The sequence below is a fragment of the Cryptosporidium ryanae genome (genome assembly GCF_009792415.1).
Source record: "Cryptosporidium ryanae isolate 45019 chromosome Unknown contig_11, whole genome shotgun sequence".
NCBI lineage: Eukaryota > Apicomplexa > Conoidasida > Eucoccidiorida > Cryptosporidiidae > Cryptosporidium > Cryptosporidium ryanae.
Window position 1 is genome coordinate 483,544 of NW_027125521.1, and position 19,813 is coordinate 503,356.

At 30.1% G+C, this 19,813-nt stretch overlaps 6 protein-coding genes across 6 annotated transcripts; 5 read left to right on the forward strand and 1 right to left on the reverse strand.

Annotated features, from left to right (window-relative positions):
- Positions 1–236: 236 nt before the first annotated feature.
- On the forward strand, positions 237–2,078 carry FG386_000146 (cysteine-rich protein with zinc finger; the record flags this gene model as incomplete). Its single annotated transcript, XM_067339457.1, has 1 exon — positions 237–2,078. One exon carries the CDS (start codon positions 237–239, stop codon positions 2,076–2,078), a length of 1,842 nt encoding a protein of 613 aa, XP_067198255.1.
- A 476-nt stretch (positions 2,079–2,554) lies between these two features.
- On the forward strand, positions 2,555–4,576 carry FG386_000147 (uncharacterized protein; the record flags this gene model as incomplete). The annotated part of the gene is made up of 1 exon (XM_067339458.1): positions 2,555–4,576. One exon carries the CDS (start codon positions 2,555–2,557, stop codon positions 4,574–4,576), a length of 2,022 nt encoding a protein of 673 aa, XP_067198256.1.
- A 433-nt stretch (positions 4,577–5,009) lies between these two features.
- FG386_000148 (protein kinase) lies at positions 5,010–7,193 on the forward strand (the record flags this gene model as incomplete). The annotated part of the gene is made up of 1 exon (XM_067339459.1): positions 5,010–7,193. One exon carries the CDS (start codon positions 5,010–5,012, stop codon positions 7,191–7,193), a length of 2,184 nt encoding a protein of 727 aa, XP_067198257.1.
- Positions 7,194–7,536: 343 nt separating this feature from the next.
- FG386_000149 (transcription elongation factor) lies at positions 7,537–14,355 on the reverse strand (the record flags this gene model as incomplete). The annotated part of the gene is made up of 1 exon (XM_067339460.1): positions 7,537–14,355. One exon carries the CDS (start codon positions 14,353–14,355, stop codon positions 7,537–7,539), a length of 6,819 nt encoding a protein of 2,272 aa, XP_067198258.1.
- A 1,088-nt stretch (positions 14,356–15,443) lies between these two features.
- FG386_000150 (ABC transporter ATPase) lies at positions 15,444–17,714 on the forward strand (the record flags this gene model as incomplete). The annotated part of the gene is made up of 1 exon (XM_067339461.1): positions 15,444–17,714. The coding sequence occupies one exon, from the start codon at positions 15,444–15,446 to the stop codon at positions 17,712–17,714; it is 2,271 nt and encodes a 756-aa protein (XP_067198259.1).
- Positions 17,715–18,651: 937 nt separating this feature from the next.
- FG386_000151 (uncharacterized protein) lies at positions 18,652–19,161 on the forward strand (the record flags this gene model as incomplete). The annotated part of the gene is made up of 1 exon (XM_067339462.1): positions 18,652–19,161. One exon carries the CDS (start codon positions 18,652–18,654, stop codon positions 19,159–19,161), a length of 510 nt encoding a protein of 169 aa, XP_067198260.1.
- Between the last annotated feature and the right edge of the window lie 652 nt (positions 19,162–19,813).

Genomic DNA, 19,813 nt, shown 5'->3' on the forward strand with positions numbered 1-19,813 from the left:
ATTAAAGTCGAAATAATATTTAAATATTCAAACAGATACTATAATAAAAGTAAAATATTAAAATTAAGCACTAATGCAAATATTTAGATTGAAATATTTGATGCGGGATGCAATATAATTTCATGTTAAATGAACAAATATAGTATTGAATATTAAGTATTAATTAAGGATAAGTGGGAAGATACTTTTTTTTGTTTTATTGAATAAAAATAAGTTAAATAATATTATTTATTCATATGGATCATTTATTTTTAGCAGAATTTCATGGTTATATTGACGAAAAAGCGTGGGAAATAGCAGAATTAAGTATTAATTATATTAAATCAATAAATAATTGCTTAATGAAGCTAAAAAAGAATGATGGTGTATTGGAAAGTTATTCTCACTTGCGTGACATAATAGAAATAATAAGAATATGTTTATTGCATGGCATATTAATTGATGAAAAATATTTTGATAATATCTCAACAGATAAACATGATTCTAGTAATAATAATAACACTCTTTTTCATTTTGTAAAATTGTTTCCAGAATTGAAGGATATTGGAAATGTAGATGATATGTGTTTTATTGCATTTTTATTAATGAATAAGGTACTAACAGGATTATTAGAAACAATAAATAATCCAATTACAAAATGGAATCATAGAATTACAAAATTTTATCATTATTCAAGTATATTAAGATGCAAAAATTTCATGAATGATTTTAAATCAATAATAAATAGTTTTGAAAAAAGTATAAAAATAAAAAATTTTCATTTACCTAATAATTGGTTAACATATTTTGCAAAATTATCACTTAGATGGAACAATTTAGGTAATGATGAACTGGATATAATAATAGAAAATAATTGCACAAAAAATGAAAAAATAATTGAATATGTAGAAAATAAGCAAGTTTTATTAAATAATGAAAATAAAATTGAGTCATCATTAATATATATATTGAATAATAAATATCATAATGAAAATACAGATAGTTCAAATTCAAGTTTAATGAATTCAGGAACTATAATAACTCATTTAAATTCAAATACAGAATTTGAAGAAATAAATTGTGATGAAAATGAAAATACACAAAAATTCATGTACAATGATAACGATATAAGAGATATACAAGAACTACTTGATTTTATATGGAATCCAATATTTGAAGGTTCAATAATACCAAGAATGAATGCTAAAGATGACGAGATAACAATATTCAATAAATTAAACATAAAAGAAAAAGAGAACTATTTTGATTCTCAAAACAATGATGAAGATTATTATTGTGATAACGAAATAACAATTACTAAAAAAAGAGAGGAAGGAAAAGTAGGAAAACAAATCGATGTAGATAATAATAGTAAACTGATCATTGAAAATCCCATGAAATTAATGAAATATAAAGAAAGAGACACCAAGGAATGGTATTTATATTATTACAATATACCTACAAGTCGTGAGGAGGAAATACTAATATTGAATATGCAAGAGAATAAATGTTATAATATTAATTGCAACTTAATACTGAATATAAATAAACCAAAATTGAATTTTTGTTGTTTTACTGGTTACTTTTACTGTGATAATTGTTTTGGTAAAAATCCATATTCAATATTACCAGGTTTATTAGCTAAATATGGCAACATAACACCACTACCAGTCTCAATAGATTCTAAAAATAAATTAGAAAAATTGGAGGATATTCCATTAATAAGCATAGATTTATTAACAGCTGATATTTGGAAATCAAATAAATATTTAAAACAATATGTATATTTAAAAACATATTTAAAATCAATATTTCATATTGATGATAATAAACTTGAATTAAGCAAATGTCAGTATAAAGAATCAATAAAAAGAAGACTAGAGAGAGAGTACAATGTAAATCACCAAGATAAACCTAGTTACTTTTCAATAAAACAATTAATAGATATAGCATATGAAATATTATCACAAAATGCATTAATTTACTCAAATGAAACAACACTTCAAGTAACAGTAAAAGAGTTAACACAAATAACAATAAATTGGAGAAAGCATAGAAACAAATGTATAAAATGTCAATTTGAAAGAATTAATCAGTAATAAAATCATTAATAAACCAAAGGAATAGTTTGCAGCAAATTATAGTATTTCTAAACAAGTATGAAGTAAGGAGTTTTAATCAATTTAAATTAATGAATACTAATTAATATTATAAAATTAAATAGCAAAATTATTAATCTGTATATCCATATCTTGAATTATCAATGCCAAATATTTCCCCTCATATTTTTAATATCTAAATGCAAAAAGGGGTAAAAATGCAATAAATATTTGAATATATATAATATAAACAAGCATATGTAGATATAAATATATTTAGATTTATTATTTTATAACTTTAATTTTGAATAATTTTTTATAAAGAAATTTATGTTTATAAATTAGTAGTTAGTATTTCTTTTACACTTAGCATAGCTTTACTTTGTTATTAGATAAAACATAGGCTATTAAAATAAGACTTGTAGAAAGAATATAACAATAAATTCAATTTTTACTACTTATAGTTGAATAAATAAATGTGGTGTATTCCAAAAAAGTTATCTAACACGTACAATACAATAGAAAGTGATTTTTCAGCAATTATAAATAAAAAAGCACTATTGGTATCAGGAGAAATAGAAGAAATAAAAGGATGTACAAATGACATAATAGAGTATGCAATAATACTATCAAAGGTATACAAATATAAAGAAATAAGGATACTACAGAGTGAATTTTCAGAAAGATTATATGGTAACTTTCCTTCACTAACACTGAATCAATTAGAAGGAGGGACAGTTGTACAAATAGTGAGACTAACAAAAAAGTCTCTGATAGAAGGCTTTAGATGGTTGCTTTTAGCACCATTGAGTGTAAACGACTATATACATACTGACTATTCCTTATATTACAATAATGACCTTAATGTGAATAGCAGGATAATAAATTCATATTATAAAGGAAACGAATTAGTGTTTGCGTATTCGGGAAAGTCTAAACTTATTCAATTACTTAATAACGGAAAAGAATTGGTATATGAACCTCAATTCTATATATCAAAAGATGAGAAAGTACCATTTTCAGAAATAGAGGACATATTAACAACAAACAAATCAAACAAAGGTATATTGACTAGCATAACTTGTTTTATGGACTGTGAATATGGTCACCTCTTTTTGTTAAATTATACAAGAGAGGTGTCACTAAATTTGAGAAATGGCATAAATTTAGATAGTAATATAGAAATTTGCCATTCAAGGATTAAAACACTACCAGATATGAATACAATAAACAATAACGAAAATGCAAATGATTTTGGTAATAAAGCAGAAGAAAACGATAATGTAAATGGAGAGGTAGAAATAAATATTAACAAGGATGTCAGTGAAAAGAGTCATAGTGCAATTCCAGTTATACTAGGGATTAATAAAAATATTCATTGTGACCCAAATATATCAGTGGTAATATTTTCATCATGCTTACCGAATCAGACATCACAAGAACTAACAGTTTGCTCAAATAACGGCTTAAATTTGTCCATAATATATAGAGGATTGTTTTCATACAGCTTTCACCAATTTATAAAACAAAATTTGATGAACTACAACTATAATAATTCCAATTCAGGAATTTTTCAGATACAAAATGGAGGATATAATAATAGAGATATGTTCTGTACAAAAGTTGAAAACGCCTTTAGTTTCACTCTTGAATATGTGTTAGAAGAACTGAAGAATAACATGTCCTATCTGATTAACAAAAATCAACTGAATGAGCAATTTCCAGTGTTGACAACCTCACCCAACATTGTACGAGGAAGAAGTAAATTATTTCAAGTATCCTTTAATGCACATATTTTTAACACATCTTGTTATTATAGCGCAATTAATAATAGTAACTATAATTATGGTTATTGTGGATACAATAGGAAAGATACTTCTGAACACAGGTCAATACAAGGATTTGGTAACAACAACATTAATTTAAGTAATATTGATTTTTCAAGAAATGTTGGAAATACACTGGCTCCTTTATCATCTATTCAAACCAAGAAAAAAGAGACACAATATGCCTTCCCACCACAATTTCCTATGGAAAAAAACGAAGAAAAGAGAGATAAAACTGAAAACAACACATCTTATAATGGAGTTTTTGGAGGGCTTTTAAGTAGCAATAAGAGAGTATATGCATCAAACAATAATTTAGAAGGTAATAACTATTTTACAGTAAAGTATGATGCACTTAATCAAAACATTACAAAAGGAGAATGTTCCACCTACTCATCCGAATCTGTTCTCTTGAACGAAATAAGCAAATTGAAAAGTGAACTGGAGTTCATTAAAAAATCTGTTATTAAAAATCAAAGCATTGGAACATCCTTATATGACGGAAGTCTCGATTCCCATCATAAAAATAAATTTAATATAAACAACAACTACTTACAACAACTTTATAATACAGATTCTGTCTTCAAAAAAAGCATTAGAAATCCAATTGGAGGTGTTAATTGTAACAGAAACACTCACAGTGGTCACTTCAGGACGTTTACGTCAAAATAACAATTAAAAATGCAACATAGTTCATAATGTCTCAATTTAACACAATAAAATCAAAAATATGGGTAAACACGATCATAAACAATAAATTTCGTTAGTGTCTGATGAATAATTGTCCGGACTATTGAAAAAAAAATTGTCCCCAATTTTTCAATATTTTATTGCTTCACATTGCTATAAAACGAAATAAACTTGCATTACTTTTGATATTTATTTACTTTTTAACATAACTTTTAAGTTTTTGTTTTATTTTTGTTATCGTTAAACTAAAGTAAAAAATGACAATGATGGCGCCACATGTGGGGAGAAGTATTGCTAACATGTAATAAAAAAAATAAAACAATTTGTAGGAATAACAATAAAATAAGTCTAAGATAAAGGTTTAACCGAAACATAGAGGGAACAAGTCACCGTTAGTAAGTTGTTATGTTATATTATGAATTATGAATACAGTTATGACAACTATACAGAGAAAGTACCAAGTATAAGAGGATTTCAGGTAGAGAATGGGTTAAACAGGAGTGAATGTGAAAAGTATACAAAAAGAGTATCAGAAGAAATTAATATGGATAGATTTTCTGGTGTTTCAAAGAATAATATAGATTTATTCAACTACGGTGAATCAACTAAAGGTGAAAGTAGGTGGAAACCGATAAATTCAGACACATTTTATGGTGACAGTGGACCGCAGTTATCCAAGCTGTATACAGTTCCAGATGAGTTGAGAAATTTTTTTGAAATTTACGACGGCACAGAAGGTGTCTTAGGAAGAGGAGCATATTCAAGTGTATTTAAAGTTCGCAGTCGTAGGAGTGGAAATATATATGCATTGAAAGTAATGAGTGTGGAGCATTTTACCTGTAGGGGTTTGGGAAATCAATTGAGAAGAGAAATTCAACTTCAATCTCAATGTTATCATCCAAATATTGTACAACTATATAAATACATGGAGCATTGTGGATACGTTTTTCTGTTGTTGGAATTTGTAGATACAAATTTGTTTAATGTAATTCACAAAAAAAAGAAGAAACAAGTAATGGACATATCAGTAAGGCGTAATATGTACTCTTTAAATGAAAACATCGAATTCAAGAATTCAGATAACTTGTTTTCACGAAATGAAGTAATTAGTTTTACTTCACAATTATTGAAAGCAGTTAATTACCTTCATGAAATGAATATAATCCACAGAGATATAAAACCTGAGAATATACTTATATCTAAGGACGGTAGAATAAAATTAGGCGACTTCGGTTGGTGCGGTGACTTAACAAGGAAGTGTTCTTCAATTGCAGGAACTTTTTGTTACATGGCTCCAGAAGTTTTAAAGGGGGAAAAACAATCAATAAGAGTTGATTCTTGGAGCGTTGGAATTGTACTATACGAACTATTTACAGGCAGTGTTCCATTTGTTCCAGATAATAGTTCCTCAACTGAAAGTGGAGGGAACAATTTTCACACTATTTCGATGTTAAAATCTATTAGAGAAATATCTAGAGAGTGCAAACCTAACTTTTTTCCATCAGATGCATGGCATCTTTGTTGTTGGCTATTGAGAACAAATATAAATGAGAGGGCCTCGCCTATTCAAGCCTTAAATCACCCGTTTTTATCCGAAGGAACTGCTATTTCCCCAATACCCATTGAAATCACTCATACGTCTAGACCTTTTGAGGATAATATTAATCCATGTACACCTCGAAACGAAAGAAAACAATCGATTCAAAATATTAATTCAAATAAGAAAAAATATGTAAGTTATAACATTACTGGTTTGGATCAATCCGGAGGAGTGCCATTACCAACGCTTACAAATGGGGTTACTTATACAGCACTGCCTTTAGTAGCTGTTCCAACTCCAACTAATAGAGCAAGGTTGCAAAAAGAGTCCAATATTAAAAGAATGTCCACAGAGATACCTTCATTTTTGACAAATAATAATCAATATACAAGCATCAATTCTGATCACCTAATGTTTAATCGCAATAACCAAACAACAAATAATAATTACGCTCAAAATCATTTCTTTCAAAAGCAAATAAATAACATTTCTCCATTTCAATACCACATGAACTTCAATGAAAGAGTGAATGGAAATGAAAAAGAGGGGAAAAAACACACCTTGATTAAACATAATCTGGATCAAACCCATTTTGTTAAAAGGGAGTGGGTTAACCAATCAAAAGAGCAGGAAAAGAGAAACCCATTTTACCACATAGATGACTCTGAAAATGTATTATTGAGAAAAAAGAAACATGAATTTACTCATTTTAATTACTATAATTTGAGGGAATATGAATTACCTTATAAATCCGACAAAGGAACATCAATATACAGTGCTGGAATCAAAGAAAAAACAATGAACAATCAAAATATAAACCCCTCAAGACACAAAATTAATCCCGAAACCCAAATTCCACCACTGCATCTCCTTCCTCAATATTCAGGAGAATTATTAAGGCAGACCAAACAAAACAGATATGTCAGTCAGCCACCTACAAGTGAACAATTTACTATAGATAATGGACACAGAAAGAATCACTATGTCACAAACTTGTCTAAAAAGTTAAATCCAGCCTTAAGGTCAGAGGACGTGTTTTTTGGTTATTATAGAAGGTAGGTGGACCCAGAAATAATATTCAAAAGTTATATTAATATTGCGAAGAAGTTACTACGCCCTAAAAGATAGTGTCTCGTCAGTGAGACACAAGCAGAAAAATCAAAATTATGTATAAAGTTAAAAATAATTTAGTCAATATGGGACCTGAGGAGACTCAATGTGTATTAACATGAAATATAATTCATTTTCTTTAATTTATTTTATAAAGTTTGTTTCACCTATTAACCCCCAAATTAACTTTTATCGTTCAAATAATTGGCCTTTAAATCCACTAATATCCTACAATTTAAGTCAAGACACCTTTTGTGATCTGCGATAGTTTGAAAGTCATTTACTTCTGCTATTATTGTCTTCTGTAGTAATTTCTGCCGGCGTTTCCAGCAGTGGCACCACCATAGTTAGTACCATGTACTTCATTGGTCATGTTATGCCCATATCCTCTATTGCTATAATGGCCGTGATTATCATGTGCATAACGTTGGTTTTGATAGAACCCTCCTCCATGTCCACTGCTACCGTATCCACTGCTATCAACTGTACCGTGTTGATTGTAATAATGGTTTGAGCCAGGACCAAATCTCTTAGAGTGAAGTGCAGAGCCCTTAATACCCTGCTTTTCTCTAACCATAGACTCTTTATATCTCTTGTAATCATCGAGATAATGAGCTCTCTTGAAAAAACCTTCAGTTTTCCACCAATTAAGAAGTTTCCTTAAAGTAGATTCTGATTTCCTCCATAACTGAAATCCCCTTTGAGTGACGTAAATACCGTCCTCGAAGTGGATTCTTGCTCCGCTAGAACCCATTCTCGTATTTGGTGGAACTGATATTAAATGAAATCTACATGGAATTTGTTTGTCTGCAACAATTCCCCAAACAATAGAGTTTCCACTTCTAGTGGATTCAACAAGTAATTCAGAAACTAAATTTTGGTATTCCATATTTGCTCTATATTTGTTATGGGTGTAAACAGTAGAAAGGTGAACTCTCAGAGGGTGAACATATTGAATTAAGATTTGATCAATGTCGTTGAATTCAGAATCATCTATTTTTAGTCTTCTTCCAAGCTCTCCCGGAAGTCTCTGATCAAACTCATCAATATTAAATATCTTAACCATGAAAGGACTGCTACAAACCTTTACATACATTATTAGTTTGTCTATATATCTATTCGAAGACTTAATTACGACCTCTCCAATTGGTATATTTTCGTCTTTCATATAATTCAATACCTCCTCGTGATTCCAAGTCTTGTAATTAGGATGATGAATTGTTCTGTGAATGGTCCCTCCACGTAAATATCGTCCTGCAGCACCATCTTTAAAGTCTGAACCTCCTCCCAATGAACTCAATTCAGCTTTAGAACAATTTGATATTACATTCAAATTTTTCTTGAATAAAATATATGCATAATGACGTATATCAGTCCAAATAAGAGAAGAAAGATCATCTTGAAGAATATTAAAATTGTTCCTCCGAAATTCTGAAACTTCTTCAAAACTTGGAGTTGACACAGATGTTGAACCATAAACTGAACCTGATGTTGTATTTAGACTATCAGCTTCAGATATATTACTATTATCCTTCTCTATTTTCTCTGATCTTACTTGTTGCTGTCTCCATACAGTTTCAATAAGGTAATTTAGAGTACTACATATTTTTCCTTGAGATAATGAAACGAAGACACAGTTTTGAACAAAATCAATATTAGTAACTGTAGCTTGTAGAGGAGTGTTCACTTTAAATATTGATGCCAAGGGAACAGACTGTAACAAAGGATGCTCGTCCATAAGTTCATCCCAAAAATTTTCAAAATCATCAACTAAAACCTTCATGCTATATTGGTCAAACCAGAATAAAACTGGATTTCTCGGGAAAGAACCTCCAGGTTTAACTGTTACAACACCGGTTACCCTACATGTAATTTCAGATCCTATAAATAAATCCTCTTTGGATATCTGCATAGCTTCTTTAACTTGTCTATATCTATCCATTCCTCTAATTTCCTTCGCGAAATATGTACAATCATATGGTTTCTTGAGTTCCGCAAGCATTCTATTTAAATATGGTAATAATCGAGGTATATTTTGACTTTCATACATTAACTTTGCATAAGCCTCAAGATCCAAAGTTTCCAATTTATTCTCTCGTTTACTAATCCAACTCCAATAAAGTGAATTGTCAACCTCCTTACTTGCACATTTTTGCCTTCCACTGGAACCTCCTGCAGAATTGGTACCTTCGTCAGAAGCTACGTCCTTTATGTTACCTAAAATAGTAGTAACAAATTCTGTATCACAAATATCACTAAGACGACTAATATCAAAAATATTAAGATTTTTATTAAATTCTTTTTCATACAAGCTCTCTTCATCTACTCTTAAAAACACTTCAGAATTTAAATAAACATTTTCAGTGAGACACCCTGTATTTTTCTTTTCAATATCAGATTGATAGTCATCTTCGTCATCATATTGACTGTTGTGATAGTTGTCTCTATTTTTTTTGCCTTTTAAACCTGAATTAATTGAAGAACTTGAATTATTTCTTCCATCAGAGAGAACATTAGACTCATTTTTCAATTTACTTCTATTTAGAATAGGTTCTGATATAGAATCCACGTAAAAACCCAACAATCTCGCTTTTCTTGGACCCAAACCACTAACAAATTTTAGTGGAGATTGAAGATGTTGATGACCCTTCATTCTGTTAATTTGAACTCCCATATTTGAAACAACAGAACGAATTGCCATTAAGAGATGAAACTGTAAAAGTTTATTGTCAACACTATCTTGGTATCTGTGAAGTTTTAGACATGTAATTGAGTTGAATCCACTTCCTCCTGATGATACTTGACTATAGAATGAGTTTCCCGAATTCCTAATTGTTGACTTACTAAACCTGGAGAATTCACTTTTTGCAGTTAAATTTACACCCAATTCTCTCTCAATTTCATTACAACCGTCATCCCAAAGTCTTAGTTGCTCTGCAAGAGGATTTTGTACCAATCTCCCGACAGAAATTGCCATCTCTACAGGAATAGGATACCCTTCATGTTCTTTCCTTGTTGCTGACTCTGAGTTTAATTTTCTCACAAGAGCTTTAGATACATCCATACAAACAAAATATATTCCTGGAATGTAATCCTTATCCTTCCTCTTAACTCTTTTTAAAACTACATCTCCCCAAAGAGTACCTAACTCAAGTGACTTCATATCTGAAACCCCAATGCAAATATAGTGAGGGAAATATGTTTTCGTGAACTTTACTAAATTCTCTAAATCTTCCTCAAATCTTTGAGTTTCTACAGATCCTGACGCGTCACCTTTATCAGGATTATTATTGTTAAGCATATTTGAGAATTTATGAATAGATGATCCAGGAATTAAGAGATGATTTAGCATTAAGTAATCCCTTAGTTCACCAAAAATATCCAGAGCCACAACACAAATCTTAAAACCATTTTTAGCTCTCTCTATAACACAGGAAATAACATTTAAACCCCAACTTGTATTGTATTCTTCTTTTGACTGCAACAAATTTTGATCTCTCATTTTCTGGTTAGAAAGGAATCTCCCATTTGCAAAAGTACCCCTAAATCCTAAATTGTTAAATCCGTATTCATATTCATCAAAATCATCATTCTCATCGTCTTTGTCAAAGTTACTATTACTCTTATTGTCTAAATCCAACCCACTAGTTTTCAAATTATCTTTAGATGATGAATCCAATTTAGTTGGTCTTTTTGGTGGCAATAAACGAAGACGTTTTTGGAGACTTAAATAACAAAGCTCTGCGATGTACTCCTGAGATCTCAGTTTCATATAATTTAAAACATCCCTTCTAAATGCTGGGAACAGTTCCTTCTCTATAAGTCTATGAAGAATAGGCACTTGAATTTGTTTACTCCATATATTCCCAGAAACACTCACATATCCATACTTGAGCTCATCTAAGATATTCCTTACTATCCTGTTGTCTATATTATCGCTATTTCTAAACATTCTCATTTCCTGATCAAATCTATTTTGAATTGGAGTTGGAATGGGTGCATTGGTTTTTAAATGTACTGTATTTTCCAAATTCTTCCCAAAATCAAAATTTGAATTATTGTAAGAGTTTAATTCTGTCTTAAACATACTAACCTGGTGTAAAAAGCGTTCCTTAATCCTAGCCTCTCCATCACTACCCCTCCATGGAGCCTCATCATCAAAATAAAGAGGATGAATAATAACATTTATAAGACCCTGTTTCTCAAGTTCAAATATCTGGGAGGATAAACACCCATCAAATAAAGCGTTAAAATTAGAGTTTGAATCGTTATTATCATCATTTAATGGTAAATAAGTGCCAGGAAACAACGTGTTTATAGGTTTTCTAAATATTCTACCGGCTAACCATGCTGTATTATTCGGTATCAAACTCCTTTCACCCTTCACTGTTGTTACTGTTGTTATACATGCATTGCAAAAAAAGTAATCATAAATTTTTGCCCTAATTATTGGAAATGTTGCAAGTCTTTTTGCCTCGTAAATTATTAATGATTCTATCATTTTCTCACTAGATAAAAAATGAGGACTTTCAGGTATAATATACTTCTCAAACCATTTGTTCAAGGCTGATTTAGAATTTTCAATTGCTGGACCAGCTGGAGGAAGTAAAGAAAATGTACTTGGTAATTTATGAGATGAAGATGCTGGGACAGAGCAGTGAAATTGTGGAGAAGAGAAGTTCTTCATGTAAAGAGAAAGTACGTATGGAGAAACAATGTATTGATTCCAAACATCGTACACTTTGTTGTTTTCAATATATTCAAACAATCCAGCCAAAAAGCTTTTCCTTTGTTTTCTACCAGAGTCATTACAAAATTCAGTAATATTATTTCTCAATTCACCCTCATTATCCATATTGGTTATTTGCCTAAACCTTTGAGTTTCTATGTGATAAGTCAAATAAAGTCTAAGCTGGTCAATGTCGCGATTTGAATCAAAGCTTTTCATAGAAAGGATCTCATTCAATCCTGAAACTGCCAAAAATGCAGAAATAAACTCCTCATTATCAAAGTTCTCGTTTACCTCAGAAATATTCGAATATTTATCCAAAATTTTAGAATTTCTTTGACTGATCAACTTGTAATGAAGAGATTCCATAGAAAACTTTAAATTACAGTAAACTGAATCTAGATATAGTATTTTTCCTATCAAAAATTCATTCAAAGGAGGATGAACAAGGTGAAATTTATGCAGAGAAATATATGGAATATCAAGGCGTTCATTCAATATCCAGTCCAAAACATTAAGAACTGCACTAGAAACTATCTTAAATATTGAGCCACCTCCATATGAATAAGGAAAGGAAGACTTGAACTCTAGAGTGTGGATTCTGCGAATATAATCTTCCTTGAACAACTCAGGATATGTTTGCAAGAATTTTTTGGTAATCCAGTTAGACTCGATCTGTAACTCCTCTTTAACGATTTTTTTACCACTGAGGGATTTCCATCTTTCACTATACAAAAGATAAAGTCTTTCTGGAGCATCAACTTCTCTAACTTCTGTATCAAAATCAGTTATATATTGTCTTTCAATTTCACTAGGTTCTGATATACTCTGTAGTGTATGTAAAGTGGTTTTTTTAACACCTTCTTGAAGCAGTTCTAACTCTTCATCTTTTTCATCACCAGGGGCCTCAAAAAGTGCCTCATCTTCTTCATCCAACTTGTAGTATTGCTTGTTTGACTTCTTATTTGCAAGGTCAACAATGTTATTAGAACGGCTAATCCCTGTGTTGGCTTCAATAAGGTGTGTTTCATCATCATCCCTGTCCGAAGACTTATATTTGTGAAATTTATTCATCAAAATGTCCATTACAGTATCGTAGTCTCCAAAAACAGATTGAATCATACTATATTCGTCTCCTTTATAAGATTTCTCTTCTGTATCATAAACCATCCAACCATCATCGTCATCATCTTCATCATATATTTCATCATTATCCAAGTCATTATTCAGACGGTTATCTTCTGTATTAAAATTTTCAAGGTCGTCTCCACCAGTTTCACCACTAAAAAGAAGATCCTCTAAATCTCCTATATCTTTTCCAACTAAAGTCTTGCCTGATGAAGTTCCGTCAGCCTCGGAAACCCTTCTAAGACGATGTTTTTGAGAGTGTGTGTCCTTTCTAAGTCTAATTCCTGTATTTTCTTCAATCAACTCCAAGTCATCTTCTTCAAGATCACCCCTTAAAATCTCATCATCGTCGTCGTCCTCATCATCATCATTGTTAACGTCTCCGGAACCCAATAAATGTCCATCTCCCTTCTCAGTTGAAGTAATGTTGTTGAAGTTACCAAAGTTAGCCTCATTATAAACTCCTTGGTCATCTATTCCATCATCAATCTCATCCGTGATAAAATCCTTCAATTCTTCATAACCGTCTTCATCATCTTCGTCATCTTCCTCGTCATCGTCTTCATCATCATTAGACAAATGCAATTTTGTTTTTCTTTTTAAACCTCCCTTATACTCAGAAGACTTTGTATTTTTTACATCGGTATGGTCATCATATTCATCTGTTTCATCAGCCTCATTATTTATAAATATATTTTCGTGCCTATAATGAAATTTCTTCTTTTTAGATTTAGAACTCAAAACCTTGAGACTTTTGCTTCTTTTTGATACATTGTTGTCATTTTCAGTTATTTTAATATCAGAGACGTTTTCATTATGGCTTGACAAACCAAAATCAACATTTTTGTCACCTCCATTTTCATCATTACTTCCTTCAACATTGGGAATGTTTCCATGCAAAAGAGTATGTAAAGAACTTCCCTGAGATCCACTCTGGCGCCTTTTCTTCTTTTTAGGTTCTTGTGCTCTGTGATCATTTAGTTTGTCCTTTTTTCCCGTATCAGTCAGAACAATATTAGCCTCGTATAATGCCTTATTTGTGGGATTTTCATACCCTATAAAGTCAACGACCTTATCCGTTTCTTGCCCTTCTTTATCTATTTCCGTTACTATTGCTGCTGGTGTTACAGTTGATGATTCCAATACCTTTGCATTTGATTTTGTATTTATTGATGTATCAACCTCCTCTGATATTGGACTCGCATTTTGTTTGTCTTCATTTGTTTTGGCATCATTATGCTCTTCTTTTTCCATGTCCAGAAAAGATCAAACCTATTGCTATCCAAAACCTTAACCAGCAGAGCAATTATTCACGCCTTATTTACTGACCCTAACATAACACGAGATGACAATATAAACAGTACTTTTATATAAACAAACTTTTATATCTATGTATTGATGTTTTAATTTGTATATAACTTGGGATAATTGGTTTCAATATTAATATCCCTCTTCGTTAAATATCTAAATACGTGCTTCTATCACTTTTGGTCTTATTGTCGTCTATAATTACAATTAACTCCGTTTAGATTTTACTATTATTTTCGCCTCTTATTTTATAGTTTATATTAAAGTTTAATACAGATAGTTAATAAATATTTATAAATATTAACTTCAATTTTAATATTATAACCTATCTGACATTAATTTATTTTCCATTTAACATTAACTAATGTTTAGTCTTTCCTTGCGAAAAAAATACAATTCAACAAATAATAGTACATAAATACATTTCTATTTAAACAATATTTATTATTAAATTTACACGCGGACAACAGTTTTTATTCATTTGGGTACCTATAAAAATAAATATCAATAAATACGATACCACTTCAGGCGCGTAACGTTTAATCTAAAAAATGTAGTTTAATTTATATGGTGAGCAAATTTAAAGGTCTTTAGGTGATTCTCCAAATGAAAGATAAAAAGTAATGAATATTTTGGAGTTGATTTTATAAGAGTGAATTCATTTAAGTGTTAATATTGCGTATTTAAAAAACAATCACCATAATCTTTTTTTTATTATTAAAAAACTTATATTTTTGAGTGTGAAATCATAAAAACAAGCGTAAGAAAAACGAAATAAACATTTAATTGAAAATAAGAGAACTATAATATTAGTGTAAACAGTTACCTTCCTATAACAATCAATCCTTATGTTTTTTACCTTTTAAAAGCAATTTATATTGTCAATGTATGGGGCTTATTCCAGTAATAAGTTAAAAAAGGGCGGTTAACTATTTTCTGGCTTACCTTGAAAATACTATTTGATTTTAAACATATGAATTTTAATATTGAATATTTCAGTTCCAAAGGAAGAATAATTTGTTTGTTCGCATAAAATGGATGGGAATATACTACTTTCAGAAGATAACCATGAAAAAACAAGTAACTCGCTCCCAAACAGAGAACTCATATTGGATTATATTAAAAATATATGTGGATCTCAGAGAAACTATGGAGACGAAATAGTTACAGAATACTTAGTTAATGTAATTAGTAATGAGATTTATGAAAACAACGGGATGTTGTCGAAAGTTAAATTATTTGAGATGACAGAACTATATATGAGACATTATTTTAACATTACTAATGTTGACCAAGTAATAGATGAGCTTTATGATTTTTTAGGAGTTAAGCCTGAAGAAGGTATAGGAGGTTTCAATGGAGTTTTAAAAGCAATAGAACCAACTAAAATTTTAAGTTTTAATGGAATAGAGAAAGGAATTTTTCATGATCCACTTTTAGAACTTGATAATAGAACATCTGGAAACTTTAACAATAGCACTCCTATAGGTGAGAGTATTAAAATTCAAAAAGCATTAACTAAAGAAAAAGAAAAACAATTAAGATTATTAAGACAGTGGGAAAAACAGAAATTAGAGATTCCTGTTCCTGTTTGTCAGCATCCAACAGACCGTTCAAGACAAAAAATGAGGGACATTCAAATTCAAAATATTAATATCTTTATTGCAGGAAGAGCATTATTAAGTGACACAAGTTTGTGTTTAAGTTTAAAGCGTAGATATGGTCTTATAGGCAGAAATGGAGTTGGAAAATCGACATTATTAACATATATAGTAAGAAGAGAAATTCCTGGGATTCCCACAGATGTATCGATAGCATGTGTAGAACAAGACCTGTGCTTTAAAGAAGAAGAAAATGTGCTTGAGTCTGTATTGAGCATAGATACTGAGAGAATTTCACTTTTGGAAGAGGAAAAAAAGTTGTTATCAAAATGTGAAACTGATAATTCAGATAATGTACAACGATCACAAGATGATCCGGATAGATTAAATAAGATATACGAGAGATTAAATGAAATAGATGCATATACTGCAGAAAATAGAGCTTCTGTAATCTTGGTTGGGTTAGGATTCAACCATGAAACACTGAAACAAAAGGTTTCTCGTTTATCTGGTGGTTGGAGAATGAGAGTTGCCTTAGCTAGGGCGATATACGCGAATCCGGACATACTTTTGCTAGATGAACCTACAAATCACTTAGACATACTAGCAGTCACCTGGCTTGAGAATTTCTTAAAAGAGTGGGACAAAACATGTGTAATTGTAAGTCACTCTAGAGATTTTCTAAACCAGGTTTGCACGGACATTATTCACTTTTGTGACAACAAACTGACAAATTTCAGAGGTAACTACGATTCATTTGAAGAAGTTCGTTCTATTGATCTTGAAATAAGAAGAAAGCAATATGAACAACAAACTGCAGAAAAAGAGAAAATACAGAAATTTATTGATAGATTTAGGTGCAACGCAGCTAGAGCAAGTTTGGTACAAAGCAGAATTAAGTATCTTGAGAAACTTCCAATATTGGATGAAATACGAAAAGATCCGAGTGTTGTCTTTGATTTTAACACTTTTGACATAAACTCAGATATTTCGATAAACTCAAAAAAGGGCAACACAGTTTCAGTATCGCTAATTGAATGTTGTGAAGTTGGTTTTTACTATTCTCAAAATTCTGGAAAACTTGTAAAACATATTGTAAATGATTTTAGTATGAGTATTGGAACCGATTCTAAGATTGCTATATGTGGTGGGAATGGAAGTGGAAAAACCACAATTTTAAGACTTATCATGGGACAACTTAATCCAACTAAAGGAATGATTAGAAGGGATCCAAAAATAAGAATAGGATATTTCGCACAACATCATATTGATCTTCTCGATCTAACTTTAAATTCGGTTCAGCAATTGCAAGCTAAATATCCTAACTCAGATATTTCGGACGAAAAAGCAAGAAATTTCCTTGGAAGATTTGGCATATATGGAACTCTTGCATTAGAACCTTTGTATGTACTTTCCGGTGGCCAAAAAAGTCGTGTTGCCATTGCAATCATGGCATATCTAAATCCACATATATTAATTTTGGATGAACCCACAAACCACCTTGATCTAGATGCAATTCAAGCTCTCATTGTTGCCCTAAATTCCTTCAATGGCGGTGTTATAATTGTAAGTCATGATGCTCATCTTATTTCATGTGTTGCTGATTCAATTTGGCATATTGATCACGTGAATAAAACTCTAAAGGAATTTAAAGATGGTGACTTTGAACAATACAGAAAAAGTATTATAAAAGCATGTTCTTAATTTACTTTTCAATTCTTTTAATCCTTTTTCTGTATGTTGATAAACTTTTTATTTTAATTCATTTTCACTTTTTATAATAAACATATAGAGAGTAATTTTATTTTTTAATATTTAAGTATTTATTTTTAATATTAACATTTATGTTAAAATACCTAACTAATTCACTCAAAAATCTACTATTTCGTTACCTTTAGTCTCAATATCATTTTAAACATAGTTTCATATTTAAACTAACATACACAGAGAAAACATTCTATAGCGACAGGATTAAACGAAACTTATTTTAATGTTGATTTCTCCATTTCAAAAAGAATATATAACAAGAATATACTGAGCCTAGCAATAAAAACTATTTAATCACCAAGTCACAAACATGATACACTGTCTACTCAAAATAATGGCTAATCAGTCCACCATTTTCACCCAATGTTCACTTTCAACCAATTTATAGAATTATAGAATGTGATTTATATTGGAAGACAAGCAAAAACGTAATTCCAAAATGCAGATGAAAAAAACAAATTAAAATATAAGGGTTTTAAAACAGGTTTTAATAAATTTAATACAAAATAAAAGATCCATTGATTTATTATAAGGTTAAAAAAGAAACACACACAAATATATAAATTGTTAGAACAAAATGAAAAAAAATCAATTAACTAGTTTATTTTAATAACAAAAAGTCCGAGGGCGGGTGCAAAACCAATTATGTGTGCTTCGAGTGAGGGATTTAACAACCCCTTTTTGGATTTATAGTATGCTGTTAATAAATTGTTGATAAAATATTAGAATTAAACAAAAATATTTTTTTCTTATTATTTATCTATAAAGTAAACATACTTAATTATTTGGTACCTTTTTTACATATTCCAAAGTGTGAAAAGGTAAAGAGGTGAATGTGAATATTTTAAAATGAAATTAGTTTATTTAATCTAAAATGAAGATTTTATTGTCGTTTTTCGAAAGAAATAAATTTTTATCATCATTATTTGTGATCTCATTTGCATTATTTTTACTTGAGTGGCCTACCTCACCCTCTTTTAATTTCTACCAAAATTCATTTATTAAATTGAGATCAGACCAAACAAATTTAGGTAGTTCAATTCACCCATTAACAAAAAAAGAATGCAGTAAACTTGAAAAAAGATTTCTCGAATTGCTAATAGAAAAAAATAGTTTGAGATTCTGGTTGGAAATATTCACTAAATACTCGAGATTGAATGAAAGAGAAACAGATTCGAGTCTAAAGAAGAAATATGAGGAAAAGGAAGAAAAAAGTCAACTAATGGTTCTTAAATTCACAGATAAAGTGGATAAATCATTAGATGAATATAATAAACTTTTGGAATTACTCTTTGAATGTTTGAAGCTTTTTGGAGAGTTTTTCAATCCGTATTCAATCATTAAGCGAAATAAGAGCAGCCTGAGATACATTGATTTCTACTAGAAAAATCCAATTTAAAACTCAATATTTGATTAAAGTTATGCACTTAAATATGTTTGTTTGGAACCTTAAACATATTGAAATCATAAAATTTTACTCAGATCCAGCTTCGAATATTTTAGTTTGAATTTATGCATGTATCAAAAACATTTGTAAAAATTCAATTAAATTTATTGTAGAAAAAAACGCTATTTAATATTTCCGAGAATGATTTGAAAGGTAAATAACCGCAAGTATTGATTAATTTGTATGTGCTTCATCTCTATTCACAAGATCAAAATAATAAAAATTGTTTACTTTTTGTATTACATAAATAACTTATGGATTTAAATGAAAATGAAATGTTTAACAGTTTAACAGGGATGTGGCGGTAACATTAACGAAGGCGGTATAGTAAAAAGATCTATGCCTGAGACTATATTTAGCCTTGAAGTTAGGCATGTTTAATCTAATATAATTTTATAGAATTAGATTTTGTAATTTTGAATAACATATATATTGTTTATATATCTCACATACATTGCAATTGATTTATTTGTATTCAATGCTCAACACCTTTTCTACATAAGTAATTATTATTTAAGTATTCAATACTTAATAAACAATCCGAGTAACACCTCTGATGCATGTATGCCAGAAAAGGTAGTGTGGGGAA